The following is a 21,630-nucleotide window of genomic DNA, read 5'->3' as shown; positions in this document are numbered from 1 at the left end:
ATTTGCTCATAGCCTCAGCAAACGAGACTGATTATCGCGATCACCTAAGAACAGTTCTTAGAAGATTGGAAGAAAACGGTATCACTATCAACCCCGCGAAGTGTAACTTAGGCCAAACGGAAGTCAAATTTCTTGGATACATCGTATCAAAAAACGTTATACAGCCACCAGAAGAAAAGATTAAAGCCATTACCGAATATTAAAAAACCGAAAACTACAGAAGGTTTAAGACGATTTCTAGGCATGTTAAATTTCTATCGTGACTACATACCGAATGCTGCATCAATACAAGCTCTATTCTATATTCTGCGATGCGTCTGACAATGCAGTCGGTGCCATCCTACAACAATACATCGAAAATAATTGGCAACCACTCGGTTACTTCTCAAAGAAATTCTCAGAGGCGGAGAAGAAATACTCAGCGTATGACAAAGAACTCTCAGCCGTCTATAAGTCAGTGAAACATTTCCGTAAGATGTTTGAAGGACGTGAATTAATTATAGTCACAGACCACAAACCCCTCACATTTGCTATGAATAAAACACATACTGCAAACGAAACGCCACGCTGAACGCGCCAATTATTATTCGATACATCAGTGGAAAAAATAATATAATTGCCGACGCACTAAGCCGCATAGAAACAATAGCAGTATCGATATGAAACGATTACAGCGAGATACGTACGTTAGATTTAGAGCGAGATAGAACACATAATATTATTCACAATTCTTATTGAATGAAACGTTTAACTATTGGTCAAAATGTAATCTTTAATATTGGTGTGTAATTTCTAAACTTGTAAATATTTTTTAAGTAACAATTGTAATTGGTTAACTAGTTTTAAGGATTTTGTATATATATATCGTGCAACTGAAGTAATATATACTCCACATATTCCTCACAGTCTTCATACTATTCAAGCAGTTGTTTTATTTAATCTCCAAACGATCAGTATCCAAAAGTCTAACAGCATGTATATTTGTTTCAGGTATAAAATAAGAAAATAAAACTTGTTTCAATCTTTAACACCGATCACGACCAATCAAATTAGAATACAAAAATTCTCTAAGCTTTTTTTTTTATATAACTGGCTCCGTCGACTGAATGTCGACGATTCGGCCAACGTCAAGGTGGAGAGATTTTTTATTTTGTGAACTGAAGAATAGGCAACAAGAGTTAGTACGGTTAGTAATAAACACCCATAACACAACAATATTAACTACCTTGTTAGTGTCTAATCTAAGTTTAAGGGAGAAATGTGTGAAAGTAAGTGGGAATATGTGCCTAATAGAAGCGAAGAAAGTATGGAGGATAGAAATTACAATTTAATATTATTGCGGGAGATAAATTTGTAAAGAATCTTTATGAAAGGGGAATGGCATAAAGTAAGAAGAAAAGGGATGTTGATGGGGCGAGGGATATCCTTCGGTAGAAGGTCATATAAAGGAATTGACAATTTAGGGCAATAGAAAAAAATATGTTCAAGTGTACCTTCCTCAAGGCCACATTCACATATAGAATGGTCCCTTACCCGGATCTTGGCCAAAAATACTGGGGAACAGACAAATCCCAAGCGAAGTCGTATGATGACAGAAGTGAAAAGTTTATTTTGTTTTTTTTGAGGAAAGAACCAGGGCTTAGAGGGGATAAAGGGTTGGATAGAACCATAGAATTTACCTTTAGTTTGTTTTGTGATTTGCCATAAAGCATTCCATGAATTAACCAGAAAGTGTTTAGACATAGCGCGTAGATCTCGAGGAAAACAGTAATTAAATTTTAATGTTGCAGACTGAATCGCGTCTTTAGCGCACGAGTCTGCAATTTCATTGCCAGTTATCCCTAGATGACTAGGTATCCAAGCTAATGCAACTACTATTCCCATTATGTGACATCTGTACAGGGATGCCTTTGTTCTTAAATTAATTGTGAAGTTGTTTGAAGATTTGAAAGGATTTTTTGTTAGGTCCAACAAGCAGCTTAATGAGTCAGACAAGATTAAAGCCTTGTTGATCTTATGTGATTCAACATATGACACCGCCTCTGACAGGGCAATTGAGTCGCCAGTAAAGATGCGAGGGACTTTTGTAATTTAAAATTATACGGAACTTAGGGATCCAAACTGCAGACCCGACCCAGCTATTGTTGGATAATTTGGATGCATCCGTGTACAACGTCACCCAATCAGACCAATCAGAAGATAGAATGGAATTAAATTTTCTATTGGCTTCAGGGCAGTGTTTAGTAATTCCAAAGTCAAAGAACATTTTAGGTTGGAAGATGAGAGACTGATATTCTACTTCAAAGACTGGGCATAAGGCTGATTGGTAAATGGGAACTGGAAAGGCTTTAAATTTCGGAGGTGGATCTTTATGAGACCAATATAAAGAAGTTTGAATAGTTAGAGACAAAGAGTGCAGAATATCAAGAAGGGGGTGTGCGCTAAATTAGATTACTTTAGTTAGGAATCTATCGGCTAGGTACTGACGGCGAAGGTGAAGAGGTGGGTCTACACACTCCACTTGGAGAGCGTTGACGGGAGAACATTTCATAGCACCAGTTATGATTCGTAAGCATTTGGACTGGATTTTCTCTTATTTGGACAGGGCTATTTTGCTACACGGCTCAAGTAGAAAGCTACCGTAATCAAAATGACTACGAACGATAGCATTGTATAAAAGTTTTTGACAAAATGGGTGGGCACCCCAGCGTACCCCCGAAAGGGCCCTCATAACGTTTACACCCCTCTCACATTTCTTAACAATGTACTTCAAGTGGTGAATACCGGAGAGCTTAGAGTCAAGAAAAAGACCTAGGAATTTAACATTATCCTTAAACGGGACTGATTCATCACCTACTGAGAGATTTATGACCGGTATAGTGCGTTTTCGAGAAAAAATAACCGCAGTACATTTGGGGACAGAAAGAGTGAGGTTGTGGTCTAAGAGCCATTGATTCAGATAATATAAAGCAGAATTTAAGCAAGATGATGAATAGTTAAAAGAAGATGAGATGGAGTATAGTGCTATATCATCAGCATATTGAAGAATTTTGCAGAATGGGCTAACAGTAAGGCCTAGGTCAGAAATATATATATATTATATAGGATAGGACTTAACACCGAACCCTGTGGGAGGCCCTTCCAGACAGTTCGAGGTGGGAGGAGGGTTCCTTGATGGCGGACGGAAATAGCGACCCATTAACATATTACAAATGATATTGATCAACCTAACCGGAATACTCAGCTGGTGTATTTTCTGCCTGAGTAGAGGAAGGTGAACGTTGTCATATGCCGCTGAGACATCTAGAAAGACCCCAACAACATGCTCGCTTCTAGAAAATGCTAAACGAATTTCAGAAGTAAGGATGCTTAGGTTGTCCAGCGTACCCTTACCTTTCCTAAAGCCATATTGGCTATTAGAAAGGAGATTTTTATTTTCTATTATCCATTCTAATCTGTTTTTTACCAAATTTTCCATAATTTTGGCCAGAACTGACGACAAAGCAATGGGACGATAGGAGGAAGCAACCAATGGGTCCTTGCCAGGTTTAAGGATGGGTATAATAATTTGTGTTCTCCAAGAATTCGGGATTACACAGGAGGAGTAGAACGAATTGAGAATATTAGAAGGACTTTTTTGCTAGTGGTAGAGGATTTACAAATGAAGGAATAAGGTATACCATCCGCGCCAGGAGAGGAATCACGAAGGTGATCAAGAACAGATGTTAGTTCGGAGAAGGAAAAAGGATCGTTCATTTTGTCTGAGTCGGAAAGGGTAGAAATCGGATCGGGAGTAAAAATGCAATCAGATTCAGGGACGTAGGGAGGAGCTAGATGGCAAAAGAAGTCATTAATAAAAGAGTTTGGGTCATTGTTTGAAATTTCCGGCTTGTCAAAACCTATACGATACGTTTTTATATTTTTCCAAACGAGGGAAAGGGGGGAACGAGGAGATAAGGATTCACAGAATTGACGCCATCCAAGGTATTTCTTTTTGGAAAGAAGTCTTGATGTGCGAGCAGAAATCTTTTTAAAGAAAATAAAATGTACCATGCTATAAGATGTGGAGAATATTTTCTCAGCTTCTTTTCGCGAGCGGACCATGGCGGAGCATTCAGCATCCCACCAAGGAGGGGAAGAAGTAAATTTTCGGTCAGGATTTTTTAAGGGAATTGAAGCGTTAGCAGCTTATAAAATTGACGAAATGAACTTCTCATATATCTGGAGACAATTAGATGTTGTTATCTCTGTAAAAGAATCACTTTCTGAGTCCATAAGCAATGAAAATTGATGCCAATTGGCATTGCCGACTTGGTATTTGAGGAGAGGTTGGGAGGGAAGAAAGGGGGGGGGGGTGGATGGGAATAAGAAATAATAATGGGAAAATGGTCACTACCCAATGAATTTGGTAGCACTAGCCAAGATAAGAGGGAGACTAGAGAAGGAGATGCAAGAGAAAGGTCAGGCACACTGATATTTTGTGCTGGGGAAACTCTACGAGTGGCAGATCCATCATTGAGGATACATAAATTTATGTCATCAAGAAGATCTAAAAAGAACGAGGAAGATGGGTCAATACAATGAGAACCCCAGATGGTGTGTCGGCAATTAAAATCACCTAATACCACCATGGGGCTAGGTATTGAGGAGAGGATAGTATTTAGTTCGAGAATGATGTTAGAATTGGGGTGAGGAATATAAACAGAAACAAAAGATATATTAGCAGCTCTGGCAGCTACTACATGTAAACCTGGATTATGTATAGGCAAAATAATTTGGGAGAAACTTCCTAACCTTAACATTTAGCCTTCTCGCTCGAATTACATCAATTCTTGAATAATTTCTTCGAGGGACCAATCTGTAGGTATATCGCGGACCACCCCCATACGAAATATTTGAAATTTCGGAATATACGCAGAATATTTGTTAATTTCTAGAATATCCAAGTCTAAGAATTTGTTAGCTTTTTCAGCTGAAATAAAATCAACTGAGATCTTATTGCGGCCAAGTTTCTTAATGCCTCCCTCTTTAATACCGGTTATATTATTTTTGTGGAGGAATTGTGCAAATTTAAGGATTTTCAATGCGTATCCCGACGCGGGGTCTGTTTCAATTTTAGAGACATACACAGAGAATGGGCCTTTGTCTTCATCAGAGTATTTAAGGTTACAATCAGAGTCAAAACCAGGTTTCGAATAAATTGATTGGATCGATTCTGCCGGTGTCCTAATCTTCTTGCCATCGGGTTTAGTTATTTCGATCTCTGCCGTTCTTTTCAAAGTTCTTGATTTGTCTGGGGGTATCCCCCCCTATCATCAGGCGGCTCCTCCATACTCACTTCCACTTATAATTACAAAAATACCATATACTTACATACAATAGTTATACCTACCACCACCAAAACAACACTAACAATAAAATTCAGATTCACAAACACCACGATCGCTGATCGTGGTGTTTGTGAATCTTAACAAAAAAATAACCTAAATTCAACAACCTCTCTCAACCACGCGTTGAACCTTCTCTAAGCTTGGTGGTCTACTTTAACGTAACATTGGCAAACTTGTGATATCCGTATACCTTCCACAGGAGCCATAGTAGGAAGAATAGAATAGACTCTGTTCTATGGTTATCAGTGTAAGCTGTCATTGCTTTCAAAGATTATATTCTATAATCACTAGTCACTACGTTCTCAGTTCTCACTGCTTTGTATTTTGTGAATTTTGATCAAAACAAAATTCAAAAGAAATTATTTTAATTTTTGTAGTATAAAATGTTTACTTGGATCATTTGGATGATATTATTTAACTCAGTTTTTGTGATAAGTAGGTGCAATTCGCAGGTTGGACCAGATCCTTGGGACGTAGGAAGTCGTCAGATAATTGAGGATGATATTCCTCCAGATCTGAAGGCTATTTCGACAAAAGTAAAATTAAAGGCTGATGTAGATCAAGTTAGTTGTCAATGGTTTTACAAACGTTTAATAGCCATTACTTTAAGAGGCGGTCAAAGAAAAGTAAGTGTACGTATAGTTATTAAAAAACTTAGTGCTGAGCTTAAAGAACTTAATTTTTATAATACATAATATTAAGCCTTTTATTATCAAATTCCAAAGTATTGTAAGATATTTGCAAATTTTCATTTATCTTGTAATATTTACTACAAGTGTATATTATATACAAGATATGAGGAGTTCTGGATTGAAATAGTTCCTGGAACTATGTTCTATATTGGAACAATAAAGTTCCAATCCAAGGTGTGACAGTAAACAGGTTTAGACAGTTCTAATTGAGTGACGGAACAAATGAGCAAATAAATTTCAGACTGATTACTGAACCGACATTCTAGGACCGAGCTCTATCATGGATAACATTTACACTATAATACCTGGTCTCTGTGCCCTGTGCCATAAAGTTGAAAATCAATAATTAGTATATAACTTAATAATAATTTGTGATTCTTATTAAGAGGATTAGTTTTAATCTATATATATAAAAATGAATTGCTGTTCGTTAGTCTCGCTAAAACTCGAGAACGGCTGGACCGATTTGGCTAATTTTGGACTTGAATTATTTGTGGAAGTCCAGAGAAGGTTTAAAAGGTTAATAAATAGAAAAATGCTGCTAAATTAAATAAAAACAACAATTTTTTTTCCTTTGATGTGTCCATACATAATTTCTATGAGAGAATTTATTGACGCACGGTTTGACAGTTCTGCTGTAAAACATTTTCATTACGACAGCAGGGTGCATATTTTACGAAGTAATTTTTGATGTTATGATATATTATTGACAAATTCATATAAAAACATTATTTTATTTATTATATACAGAACAACGTCTGTCGGGTCAGCCAGTCCATAATAAAAAAAAGTGTTTTACTAAACTGTTTTGTCCAACACAGGAAGAAGATGACACTATAGATGTTTCTTTTCAAATGAGATATAGTCAAGCGCAATGGAACATACTCAATGAATACATAAAATCAAATACAGTCCTTACAGAAGAGATGCTAAGAAGATCCATAGGATATATAGAAGACTCTATTTATAAACCTACAATAACTGAAAAAATTGTGTTAGCTTGGAGTGAATATGTTTACATCTATCTTGTTGAGTACAAGGTAAGGTTGCAAATAAGTTGTACCCAAAGTAATAATAAACATATGTACATAATACTCTATATAATATAATTTAGTTTATAAAAGGTCATTATGATGATTTTATGACCTTTGATTACAATGAGAATTCCTTCCAATATCTCAAGTTTACAGCTTCCTTGCTAGATACACATTCAATTTCAATTCACATTGTATGTTCAGTTCATGTGAGAAGATGCCAGCTTCAGTTCTTGCTAGCATTTTGGAATGTCTTTGTAATTTCTTAGTTCATTTACTCTTCACTAGTCTGCTTCCTCTCCAAAGTCAAATAAACTTTATTCAAATAGGATTAAACTAAGCGCTTGTATGATGATTTATTAATATTTAAGATATTAGGTTTGCATAAGACTTGTATTAAATTAAACCTTTACTAAGATTTTTTGAAGTCGGTTTTTTTAAACATAGTTATTTTGTTGTATGGGCCAGGGTGTCATTTCTCATGTGCAGCGGCGGCAGGGACCGCCGGGAGAAGTTATCCAGAGCAGCTAGTGTTCACAGTGAAACATATCAGTCTGTGCCTCAACATGTTGTCTAAATCGTTGTAGTATCAACATCATGATCAGCTAGCGTTAGGCGTACTAGTAAAAGGGGTTTTGTCAAAGTCACCTTCAATATAATTTTTTAATTCAGTCAGTTCAACATGTTGAGCAGTGTTATAGTGCATATTATAATAATAATACTAATTTTATTTTATTCCATTTCCTAATCTATTATTTACATATTTAGATAGTGTTGTCTCATTCTAATGTGAGTACATATTTAAATCTAGTTATATATCTAGTGAAATGGATCCCTTTTTGGTAAACTTTTTCCAGTTTTCTCTGTCGGGCCCAAGAATCCACTATTTCCTTAATTATTTTGTCTTGACCATTATTTCTTTGGTCTTCCAGGTTTTCTTTATCCCAGTGCTCCGGGCCACTTTGTTGACTGTGATGTCCACCTTTTGTCTGGGTACCTTGTGATATATTAATTTGAAAAAAAAAATATTTTCATATGCTAACATTTTATGTCAAATTCAATAAAAAATAAAGAACTAAATATATTTATTGAAAAAAATATTTTTCTATTTCAGGAGTATATTACATGGGGCATGAGTATATTAGCAACAATTGCGGGATCTCTTTGGTTATGGCATTACATATCATACAAGAATTTAATTATACTGATAGTAATTTTAATGTATCTATATGAAGCATTCTTGTCTTATAAGGTATGTTATAGATTATTATTTTGTATTTAAACAAACGGTTTTCAATAGCAATTCAATATTTCTAATTTATCTAAAAGGTTTAGAGGTTACTTAGAAAAATCCTTATGAATTTTGACATTTAATGATAGGGGTTAAAGTATGAATTTGCCTTTTTATTATAAAAGGTACTTTGAATTGACATAGAACCTTTATGGTTTGAAATTTTGTGAGTGAATCTTTTTTCACATGGTACCTATGTAGTTCTTCTTTTAAAAAAGTGTGTGTGTGTAATCTTTAAGCGCGGTTGAAGTAAAACTTAATAATAATTAACTTTAGGAATAATTAACAGACACATTAATATATTACATTAAATAAAGCCATGTTACCAACTAAGCACTCACATATATATTACTGAAGAGCTAGGAGCATAGGTAGATTTTTTGCCATTTTTTTCTCGGAAAAGCTGTCTATATAACTTCATGTTTTGAGCAAAGTTGGAAATAAAAAAAAATGCCTTTATTAATATATAATATAATTAATATTATTTATCAAGTGAGATTTTATATATTTTACAAAGAATGATATAATGTTACATTTTGATATTATTATTCATCAGAAAAAAAAACAATTACACTTTTTACAGGTCATTATCAATAATTTTCTTTTTTATGCTTATTTATTGATGAAAAAATAAAATGTTCCTGGGATTCCGACATTTTATTTGACTGATTATTATTTTCATTATATATTCTCTTTATAATTCCATTCATTGTCCATTCGCACATTTTAAAATTTTCACTCATTAATAAAATAATTATTGATAATAAGAAATCGACGGTTATATTATTATAAGCACATATCAATGACGTTGTTATTGAATATTAACAAGTATGGCTGTATGGGCTCGAACCCTTTGCCTATCCTAATAATGGAAACGAAAAACAAAAACCGAGAACAAATTAACGAATGTCAGAAAATTTCTGAAAACTTTTTTATTGCAATAGTAGTAATAAATAAACAATAAAAAGACTTGGAGATTTTTAAAAATATTGCTGAGAAATTTGAAATATTTTGTAAAACATGGAGCATTGCTGTCATCTCTGGTCTGGCGCACCCCAGTATATGCTCGATCCATTTGACCGCGTGCAACGTAGAGCAGCTCGAATTGTCGGGGACTCAGTGCTCTGTGAACGGCTGGATCTCTTGGCGTTGCGTAGAGACGTCGCTTCATTGTGTGTCTTCTACCGCATTTATCATGGGGAGTGTTCCGAAGAGCTGTTTAACCTGATTCCTGCCGCCGAATTCCACCTTCGCACGACACGCCACAAGTTAGGATTTCATCCCCACCATCTGGATGCGTGGCGGTCCTCCACAGTTCGGTTTTCAAGGAGCTTTCTCCCTCGTACTACAAAGCTATGGAATGAGCTTCCTTGTGCGGTGTTTCCGGGCCAATACGACATGGGTACCTTCAAAAAAAGCGCGTACACCTTCCTTAAAGGCCGGCAACGCTCTTGTGATTCCTCTGGTGTTGCAAGAGAATGTGGGCGGCGGTGATCACTTAACACCAGGTGACCCGTACGCTCGTTTGTCCTCCTATTCCATAAAAAAAAAAACATTAAATAATAACGGCTTAATAATTTTTTTCATTTGACTTTTGTACTGAGCATTACTTCCGCCAGAAAAAAAAAACTGAGTTACCCCCAAGTCGCGCCTAACGAAGTTTTACTTCAAAAATGTGCAATATTTGATTATCGACTTTCAGTTGTTTCTTTTATTCAGTTTAGAAAAGAAAGTTGGATGCTTCAAAAAATTCGAGTGATTATTGAATACGATTTGCGACGCGGAACTAACGCGGCAAAAACAGCTCGCAATATCAATGTTACTTTTGGAGAGGGGACAGCTAATGAACGCACCGTGCTATTTTGGTTTAAAAAGCATTTTGTGATGGAAACTTTGACTTAAGAACGAACCATGTGGAAGACCGCCCACACAGTTTAAAACCAAATGAATTGAAAGAGATGGTGGAAGTCAATCCAAGAGAGACTACCCAGGAATAAGCGGCATGGTTTAACGTTACCAACAATATTGACTCATTTGCGTCAAATCAATAAAAAAAATAAGAAAAATGGGTGCCTCATGGTTTGACTGATCTGCATCATGAAAGAAACGCGGGTTTAAATTTGTGTTGCCTTGTTGAATCGATACAGAAATGAAGAAATATGGGATCATATTGTGAGATATACTGAAAAGTAGATTCTTTACGAAAATCGTAGGCGAAAAATGCAATGGCTGACCCCAGTTCAAACACTGCAACAGTGTCCTAAAGCAAAGCCTACGAATAAAAAGGTATTGGTAACTGTTTGGTGGTCTCAGCATGGTGTTATTCACTATAGCTTTCTCCAATCTGGTCAAGCAATAACGGCAGATGTCTACTGTGCCAAACTTCGAACAATGATACTAAAACTACACCCTTATTGTAAAACCAACACCATTATTGCTCCATGATAACGCGAAACCTCATACAGCACGAGAAACCGTTTTAACTATACAGGAACTGCTATTAGAAACCATTCGTCACCCTCCGTATTCGCCAGACCTTGCTCCAACGGACTACCATTTTTTTCGAGTTTTGACAATTTTCTAGGTGATAAAAAATTTACATTAAAAAATGCTTTCATACAATATTGTCGAATCTAGATCACCACAGTACTATCGCAAAGGCATAAATGACCTTCCTATTAGATGGCAGCAATGTATAGATAATAATGGTAATTCAATTTGATTAAATAAATATGTTAAATAAAACAATACGAATTTCAACTTTTCAGTATAAATCGGCTTTTTCATACTTTAACCCCTAATATAATAACTAATCACTAGTAAGTACTAAGGCCTAACATTGAAAGACTATTTTTTTATATACTACAGGAGGCTGAAAAGGAAGAAGTGGCAAGGTTTGTCTCAGCCATTAAGAAATGCAAGTGGTTTTTTTGGACTTGCGAAAATTATGAGCCAGACCCAATACTGATATTTAAACATATGAACCCTTTGAAGATAGGAGTCCGAATGTTAACTACACTTGTGTCGGAGCCGATGATAATGATCAGTGATGTTGTCAATACTATGATACTAAATATAACAGGTAAACATATCTTGTGCAGAGGAAAAATGATTGGTTAAAACTTAGTATCCCGTAGCAACTACAATTTATTAAAATTGGTTAGGTTAGAACAGTTAAAACAACGCACAATACGAGCGTAGCGGGCCGCGGTAGCGGCCGGCGAATACCAGAAACAAATTCTAGGCATTTCCCTTTCTTTCCTCCCCATGAAAGACCCGATCCTTAAAAATATCATAATTTGAGGTTAGGTTACAATATTTATAATGCTTTTTTCTCTGGAATGGTGCATTACCTTGTAATAAGGTTGGTATCATTATAATCGTGGACTTTATAATGATTTCTTGACTTCGTCCACGATTATAATGATACCTATCTACCCTAGCTACCCTATATACCCTAGCTCTATCAACTACAATATTTTTTACCTCAAAATTCGTGCTACGGGATACTAAGTCCTACCCTAATTTAAGGTTAATTAGTTTGCATGGCTTCTCTAGGGTAAGCCTCCTCCATGTTTATCCATTTTTCTTTACCCTGAGCAATGTTGAACCAGTTTTTTCGTGCTGATTCTATTGGCTGGTTGTTTTCGATCTTTGATGCTTAGTACTAAGTATTATAGGTGAAAATAATTTATATATGACAGATAGCAAGCTGATTGCCCTTTATCACAATGTCTACTGGATTGCCTATCTAGAACAGTAATTTCAAATTTTATTGGCACCATTATTGTGGTACTTCTTCTTGCTCTATTACCATGATTAAAAATGTTATTATGAATGTGACCAAGGGCTTCCTAAGTTATATTATCTGGGCTTGTTCCTGTTTTCAGGGTTTTGATATTTTGCAATACTTCGCTTTTCTTTTTGGGTGTAATTATAGTGTCTTTATCTTAACGATTTGTACTATGGCATACATTTTCTTTCTCTGTTATGTTTTCTGATTGTTTTTACACAGCTGATGCTATGATTTCTGTTAGGAACTGGTTGCTATTTCTAGGATTTCTTGCTTGTTTGTGGCTTTCTTATGCTTATTATTTAGGCTTTGGATCTATTCTTGGATGTAGATAGTTCTTTTTTATCCTCTCATTGCACTTCTGGCAGTTATTGAGTTTTCTTTTTTTATGGAATAGGAGGACAGACGAGCGTACGGGTCACCTGTTGTTAAGTGATCACCGCCGCCCACAATCTCTTGCAACACCACAGGAATCACAGGAGCGTTGCCGGCCTTTAAGGGAGGTGTACGCGCTTTTTTTGAAGGTACCCATGTCGTATCGTCCCGGAAACACCGCTCAAGGAAGTTCATTCCACAGCTTTGTAGTACGTGGAAGAAAGCTACTTGAAAACCGCACTGTGGAGGACCGCCACACATACAGATGGTGGGGATGATATCCTAACTTGTGGCGTGTCGTGCGAAGGTGGAATTCGGTGGCAGGAATCAGGTGAAAAAGCTCTTCGGAACACTCCCCGAGATAAATGCGGTAGAAGACACACAATGAAGCGACTTCTCTACGCAACGCCAAGTGATCCAGCCGTTAACAGAGCACCGGGTCCCCCACAATTCGAGCTGCTCTACGTTGCACGCGGTCAAATGGATCGAGCTAATACTGGGGTGCGCCAGACCTGCGCTTTGTAGAGCGCTAGAATGTGGGCCGGCTTGAAGTATTGCCGTGCTCTATTAATGACGCCCAGTTTCTTTGAAGCCAATTTGGCTTTGCCCTCCAGATGGCAACGAAATTGGCAATCGCTCGAGATTTCGAGACCCAGTATTCCGATACTAGGCGAGGCTTTAAGGGAAGTGTTGTCGAAGAGCGGAGATACGACAAATGGGGTTTTTTTTGTGGTAAACGCGCAAACTTCTTCTTCAGGGGGTTAAATTGGACAAGGTTCAATTTTCCCCATTCCGCGACCTTCTCAAGAGAGGACTCGATAGAAGACACAAGTTTCTCCCGGCAATGGTCGACGAGGTCCCGAGAGAGACCTGCATGGCCCATGTATACGGCATCACCAGTGCTGTCGTCTGCATAGCAATGACTGTTGGAGGTGTCCAACATATCATTGATATGCAGAAGAAACAGCGTGGGAGATAGCACACAGCCTTGGGGCACTCCAGTATTCACAGGCTTCAGGTTCGAGCAATATCCGTCGACAACGACCTGTATGCTGCGCCCAGTGAGGAAGCTGGAGGTCCACTTGCACAAGCTGTCGGGAAGCCCAAATGATGGAAGTTTTGAGAGGAGTGCCTTGTACCATACACGATCAAAGGCCTTCGCTATATCCAGGCTAACTGCCAGGCCTTCCCCCTTGCTTTCAATAACCGCAGCCCATCTATGTGTTAGGTATACCAGAAGATCACCTGCCGACGAAGCATGGCGAAACCCGTATTGTCAGTCGTTGATCAACTGGTGACCCTCTAGGTATACCAAGAGCTAACGGCTAATTATGCTCTCCATGATTTTGGAGAGCTGGGAGGTAATAGCAATAGGCCTGTAGTTTGCCTGATCCGAACTGTCTCCTTTTTTTTGGATCCGATGGACAAGGGCTGACTTCCATGAGTCAGGGACTACGCCTTTGGAATAAGAGTGCCGGAATAAACGCGTTAGCACCGGCGTTAACTCAGGGGCACGCGTTCTAAGCACGATTGGAGAAATGCCATCCGGCCTGCTCGACTTTCTGACGTCAAACGAAAACAGAGCTCGCCTATCAGTTTTCTGTCTGAACTGTACTTCAGGCATAGTGCTCTTACACCGCGGGATGGTCGTCGTTTGTTGTCGTCAAGAGTCGAGTTGAAAGCGAAAAGAGCGCACAGGAGATCGGCATTCTCTTTTGCCGTATGGAACAGGGTGTCATTCCTCATGCGCAACGGCGGCATTGACGGCTGGCTGAAGTTATCAAGAGCAGCTTTCGACAACGACCAGAACTTGCGTGTTCTGGTCGGGTAACTGGAAAGCTGCTCTCCGATTTTGACGACGAGTTTTGACTTTGCACGGGCGATTTGCCGCTTAAAAATTCTGTAGGCACGGTTGTATTTCCCCTTAAGAACTATGCAGTTCGGATCCTTTGTGCCCAGCGCCGCAACCCAAGTTCAATACGCCTGTTTTTTGCAGTCAGAAGCTGCTTTAACTTACGCATCGAACCAGGGCTGTGATCTGCCACCGATCGGTACTACAGAGCTTCGTATAAAAATATCCATGCCCCGTAGTATCACATCGGCTACTGCAACGGCGAAGGCACTTGGATCATCTGAAGGGAAACAAATCCTGCTCCAAGGGTAGGATGCAAAAAAGGAGCGCATCCTATCCCAATCTGCTGGCTTGTAGTGCCAAACGCGGCGGGTTGCTGGTGGTCTGCGACGTTGGCCTCGGATAGGCCCTACACTCCTGACCAGGCACTGGTCGGACGTTCCAAGAGGGGCGTCGACAAAGATCTGGTAACCATCGGGATGTGTAGTCAGAAGAAGATCTAATAAGGATAGCATGTGACTATCCACTTCCGGGAGCCTAGTTGGCGACTCAACCAATTGGGACAGACCATACGCCAATCAAAATTATGCACAGATCGCCCTGCGTAGTCTGTGGTACGTGATCGAAGCCATTCGGCATTGTGCCCTTTGAAATCACCCAAGACTATGATTTCAGCGGAGGGGATCTGTGCAAGCACGTCGTCAATTGCCGCTTGAACGCAGCCCATGAGATGATCGGTTTCTGCGTTACCACTATGGGACCTGTAGACACACGCATAGATGCGTTGCCGAGACGGCAACAGCAGATATCCTCCCTAACGTACACACATACCCTGGCATGAGGCAAAAAATTGTGCTCACCTTCGTACCCGGGGTTCGTTAAATATGACGTATCGCTAGGTCGAGATATCTGCGGCTCCGTAAGGAAACACAAGGCCGGCTGTGCCGTCTCAAGGTGGTGGTGGACGGCGTTTAAATTCGAGTGAATTCCCCTGCTATTGCAAAAGTCCACGTTGAGTGTGGAGCCGGGTGCCGTGGTGTTACTGCCGCGTTTGTCCTTGGTCATCCTTTTCTTCAATTGCCTTCCTTCTATAAATAATATAATCTTCTCTGATTGCTTTTTGGGTTACTTTCCATAGGCCAATGGGGCAGCCAATCACCTTATAGTAAGCGATTTTAATGAGCTCTATCTGTTGGATCAAAGAAACATAAATATTTCTTACGCCCAGACTACAACATCTGTTTTATTGTCTTTTTATCTGTATGTAACATTATTGTACCGTCAATAATGTAAGAAATACCATCAACGGGATATTATATTTGGTACACAGTCTCAATATTAGAATATTGAGACTGTGACAATCAATAGAGCTGTAGATCCAATCTCTATAGTCGATAGTCACCACCCACTATTAATTATATCGTTAAATCTGCTGCCCACCAGCCATATAAATGTAAATATTTATTTATTTATTAGGAAGCCAACGTGCATACAACTATCTTAATCTATAGATACATTTAAAAATTCTTTTATAATGTTGTATACTCCACTTACAGGCTAACTCGACATGCTTAATAGTATTATATACATCCTTTGTTAAACTAAAACTTTTGAAAACAATTTTTAAAAAATATATATATATATATGATCATAAGCAACCATTTAGTTTTCATAAAGGGAAAGGCTTTGGTTTTTGACATGTTGTTTACTTATCCTTTTGCAATCATTTTGTCTGCCTTCTTTGATATTCTTTTTTAATGGAGGGTGGTGGTCGCATTCCCAATGTTTATGTGATTTTTGATGCTGTTTTATGTTGTTTATTTTTTTTGGGTGTCGTTTATCTTTGTTTACGCATTTTTGTTCATTTTTGTGGTGATCTTTTCCTTTTAGATTCCTTTATTCTGTATAGTATACGTTTGTCATACCTTACAAAAGCGATTTTAAAAATTTTTTCTATTTCCTTTTTTTTTTGTTTCAGGTCTTTTCTTTTCAAGTGTAGAGTACATTAGGATAATCTTCGGTGGCGTAGATGTTTAAGGGAAAGTTCTTATTGCTTTTTAAGAGTTCGTATTTACACCATATTAGTAAGGGAGTAATCAGGTTTTTTTTTGTGCTAACCTATTTGCCAAGTCAGGGAAAATTATTTAGTGCGACTCAGAATTTATGGGTTCTTCAAGAATCCTGAGCGGCTCTGCATTGTGATGGGTAGGGCGTGTCAATTACTATCAGCTGAACGTCCTGCTCGTCCTTTATTTTCATAAACAAGACCCATTTGCAAAAAAGCGGGTGGTTCTGAATTGTTCACAGGTGAAAAAATACGGTTTAAGTTTTTATTCGTTACAAAATCATTTCAGGATAAAAAGTACTGTACAGGGTTTTAAGAAGTTTGTTCTGAGGCTGGTTTTCAAACAAAATAGAATTTTAGTATATTTTTAGCATAGCGAAGGCCCTGAGGGTATTATCGATCCTAAATTACTTTTAGACGATTATTGTTAATTATTCTTACTTTCTAGAGGTACTGGTAAGTATCGTTATTTCGCGGTCTGTAAAATGGGGGGTAAAATGATAAAAGCCAGCAGAATGTGTTGTATTGCAGAGGGTTGTAGTCAATGTATTTAATTTAAAATATCCCCCCTTAACCATGTTTTTGTGCACTTGCAAGTTTTGGCATTGTAGAAGTTTATATAGGTAAGATAAGAGAGATAACTTTATTTAAACATATTATTGCGTCCGCGCGCTCTTCCACTGAGCCAACAGTTTGAGTGAGGTATCGTTCATAAATCTTGGTATCTCTTGTTTAACTCAGGTTGAGGCTACTTTACTGTTGATAACCTGCTCAGACCCGATATTTGCATATAAGTAATTGACTTGAGATGTCGATCTGTCAAATCTAAACAATTTATTTTGTCTACAAATTTAATTTGTGTAATTAATCCCAGAAGTGGGGGTTATCAATAAAAAAATAACAAATTGTTTAAATAATTGCATTATATTTCAAAATAACCGACAACAGTATTAGATTCAGATCTTTGTTTAAATCATATGATTTATCCAATATTATATTCTAAGAGCATGCTACAGTAACCGGCGCCTCTCAAAACCTGTATGATACATTTACCAATTATGAACCCATTTATCATTCAATAATTAGCCAACTGAATTCAGAACACTTATGTGAATTAGCCTCTTTTAATAATGAGGTAAAAAAATGTACTATAATTATTATGAAGTTTACGTTTATTCCTGTGAATAAAAGGAACGAACGGAGAAATATAGAGGTAATGTTTTAGTAAAACTATCAAATTGTATTTGTTCAAACATTCAATATAACAATATGTTATTTATAGAAAATTAAACAATGTTTACATCTATATTCACAAATGATTTAAGTTTTCTTTAGTGTTAATTCCGCCAATATAACACTAAAGAAAACTTAAATCATTTGTATAATTATGTATCTCCGCAAAGTAACGCCTAATTCAATAAAATTATCTATATTCACTTCTAACAGAGTCAATTCAGGTTGTCATTAACTTGACTTAACATGATTGCGCAACAGCTGGCATTCATAGGAGCAGACAACGGCTAATTGACCAAAGGTGGCTTCATGTCTTCTGTGATTTATCTAAGACCTTTGATAGTGTTCAACATTCAACGCTTATTAGGAATGTCAGTATGGCCTGCGCTCGATCTTCTGATTTCATATTTAAACAATAGAATTCAGAAGGTCGAAGTGAATGAAGGTAGATCAAAATTTAAAGAAATAAACATTTTTACTGTTGCCTCTCAGTATATTCTTGATATTTGATAATGTACAAATAAAATTTTAAAATCAAAATTTTATGAACGACGCGGGATTCGAACCCACGACCTCCGGTGTTCCGTGCCGGTGCTCTAACCAACTGAGCTAAGCGTTCGAGTACCGCTTCGTTATAAAATTCTGTTTGCTTTGTTCAACTCTAAGGTTGTGGCTTCACCTACAGGATCTACTTTACAGTTGATAACCTGCTCAACCCCAATATTTGCATATTAGGAAATTGACTTGAGACGTCGCTCTTGTAAATCTAAACAATATGTTATTGATAATGTGTATGTATTTGATAATGTGTTCACATTAAGCGCTTTCAGACAGAAATAGGTTTATAATTGGCATATATATGAATATAGCTGTAAGGGCATTACTAAGTAATATAAATATTGTTTCAGGTGGCCTGTGGTATCCGCTCGATTATATCACATATGGAGTATTAGTAACACTCTTTAATGGTCTACTTATATTTTTGCTTGTAGGAATAATATTTAACTATTTGTTAAACATCCCCTTTAATATAAGTCTCTTAGGAATATTTAGTATTAATTTACAGCAGTGGTATGGAAGTAAACCAGACAGCACCACAAGAAATGTCCCGGAGGACAAGATAACTGGTGAAACTTTGAATAAAGTTTTGGATGTCTGCTCAAAAGCATTATCTATAAAACACTCTAGTCACATTGCTGATAAAGCGTGTAATTTACCTTCATCACTTAGTAATTCTTCGGGTATGATAAAGAGGTCATCAAGTACAGGCCGACTACCAGGTTTAATGTCCAGTTCTGGAAGTGATAACTTAAGGCCATTTAGGTTTTCTAAGCCAGATGGAAGTGGAGATGCGCGATAATACCATTATGGATTACTTAATAGTTAAATACTTGTTTTGATAAGCAAGTTAAATAAATTTTAAGAAATTATTAATCTAAAAATTTATACATTACTTTATGCGTTTTGTTTTATAAGTATTTTATTTGATTGTGTGATACTAACATATCTGTTAAAAATTTAAGTGTTGGAGTCGGTTTGTACCTATTACGTTCGCAGTCAGTTAGTAAGTTAGAGGACTGTTAGTTTTCGGTAAACTTTTTTTTTTTTTTATGGAATAGGAGGACAAACGAGCGTACGGGTCACCTGGTGTTAAGTGATCACCGCCGCCCACACTCTCTTGCAACACCAGAGGAATCACAGGAGCGTTGCCGGCCTTTAAGGAAGGTGTACGCGCTTTTTTTGAAGGTACCCATGTCGTATCGTCCCGGAAACACCGCACAAGGAAGTTCATTCCACAGCTTTGTAGTACGTGGAAGAAAGCTCCTTGTGAACCGCACTGTGGAGGACCGCCACACATCCAGATGGTGGGGATGATATCCTAACTTGTGGCGTATCGTGCGAAGATGGAATTCGGCGGCAGGAATCAGGTTGAACAGCTCTTCGGAACATTCCCCGTGATAAATGCGGTAGAAGACACACAATGAAGCGACGTCTATACGGAACGCCAAGTGATCCAGCCGTTCATAGAGCGCTAGGTCCCCGACAATTCGAGCTGCTCTGCGTTGCACGCGGTCAAATGGATCGAGCTGATACTGGGGTGCGCCAGACCAGAGATGACAGCAATACTCCATGTGAGGCCGGACCTGCGCTTTGTAGAGCGCTAGAATGTGGGCCGGCATGAAGTATTGCCGTGCTTTATTTATGACGCCCAGTTTCTTCGAAGCCAATTTGGCTTTGCCCTCCAGATGGCCACGGAATTGGCAATCGCTCGAGATTTCGAGACCCAGTATTCCGATACTAGGCGAGGCTTTTAGAACAAAGTTTAAATTTAGGTAGGACTTGTTCAGTATTTTACTAAAATTTTACAAGAAAAGCTATACGCTTGAAGTTATACAAATTAAATTTGTAACCAAAATTTATGAACGATGCGGGACTCGACTCAACTGTTTGAGTGCGCACGGGTCATAAATTTTGTTTATTTAATCCCGGAAGTGAGGGTTATTACTTTAAAATAACAAATTGTTTAGTTATTGTATAATAATAATAAATTGAAAATAATATGCTTTTGGTTGGTGTTTGGTCTGCATGCATTTTCAATCTCTTTTCATTTCAAAAGCATGTTTTGTTTAATTATTATAGGTAAGCATAGTAATGATATTATAGTCTCGGTTAAAATGTTCTTATAAAGTTGTCCGTGTAAAAATGTTTCTCTAAAAGACAATTCCCTATTACGATAATTTATCATTACAATAATGATTCTAGTAAATTGTCAACTGCCAGATTTGTATCTAACTTAGTCATTATCTAGTATCTATTATAAATTTTTGATTATCATCGACCGAATGATCATCTAATATTGTGATACTAAATCTATTATATGTACATACCCTATATTTTATCATATTATTGCGATCAATGATATTTATGTTTCTTTCGGTTGTTGTAACGTAACTATTTTATTCCTGCGACTTCATCCGCATTAGGCTGCATAAAAAGAACGAGCGCGAACAAAAACCTGAAAAAGTCTTCCTTCTCTTTCACTTTCCCTCCCTTTACATACTCTTTCTCTTTCGATGGCGAACCATTATTCTTTATATGTGGGGCCGAACTTTTACAAATGACAACTTGCGTGCTATTGATTTATTAGTAAGGCTTTGTGAGCGTTACAAAATCACTCTTGCATTTATAACATTAGGGTTATTGATTTTGATCCATATTACCTATTTTATAATTTTGTATAAGTAGTAAACTACATCATATTATGTTTTTGTTGCCTTAAGTAAAATAGATGAATATTGTGCCCTTTCGATTATAAATGTTATGTCGTAAGAATAGGATCTAGGCAGGAGGTACACATGGATTATGTATTTTATATTAAAATGTGTAAAGTATGTAAATATAAATAAAACTGTTTTAACAAAATTTCTTTTTATTACCTCTCGTATTAAAATAGTATAGACAGAAATCGTATGATATTAGTACCAATCGATAGGTCAATTTTTACACTTGCGAAATTTTAAGGGTTAAATATTGTGGTGAAAACTCGACTTAAACGTAACACGTCAACTTGTTTCAACTCCCCCTCATACCCAGGTAAGATGAAACAGGCGTCGACAAGAGTTGAAACATTTATATGTAGTCCATAAGAAATAAGCGTTGTTTCTCCTAATCAAAGTTGATATTATTAAAGGAACAATATTAATTTATTAAAAACAATAATAACAAAAAGTACATAAGCGGTGCCAACGCTTTACGATAATATTCGAAGTAAGGATGGAACCGAAAGTCTCGAGTGATGGCATTACGCTTTCTCCTTACGTGATGTTTCTGCCAGTTTTCTCTACTCAAAGACTACAAGAACGTCGCTCCTTGTGGCTGTTCGATCTATTCTGTATGACTTTTGT

General features: G+C 37.3%; 1 protein-coding gene across 2 annotated transcripts; it reads left to right on the top strand.

The window, feature by feature from the left end:
• The first annotated feature begins 5,672 nt into the window (after nt 1–5,672).
• Nucleotides 5,673–21,148, top strand: LOC126968474 (uncharacterized). Of its 2 annotated transcripts, none has more exons than XM_050813539.1 (5): nt 5,673–6,016; nt 6,904–7,122; nt 8,231–8,368; nt 11,276–11,489; nt 18,634–21,148. In XM_050813539.1, the coding sequence occupies exons 1-5, from the start codon at nt 5,774–5,776 to the stop codon at nt 19,083–19,085; spliced, it is 1,266 nt and encodes a 421-aa protein (XP_050669496.1). In that variant the 5' UTR covers nt 5,673–5,773; the 3' UTR covers nt 19,086–21,148. The 2 variants fall into 2 exon arrangements, with proteins under 2 accessions (XP_050669496.1, XP_050669494.1); XM_050813537.1 differs by having other exon boundaries at nt 5,673–6,022.
• Nucleotides 21,149–21,630: the final 482 nt, after the last annotated feature.

The sequence above is a fragment of the Leptidea sinapis genome, chromosome 15 (genome assembly GCF_905404315.1).
Source record: "Leptidea sinapis chromosome 15, ilLepSina1.1, whole genome shotgun sequence".
In the NCBI taxonomy this organism is placed as follows: Eukaryota; Metazoa; Arthropoda; class Insecta; order Lepidoptera; family Pieridae; genus Leptidea; species Leptidea sinapis.
The sequence above is the reverse complement of the archived record's forward strand: the minus strand, read 5'-3'. Positions and strand labels throughout refer to the sequence as shown.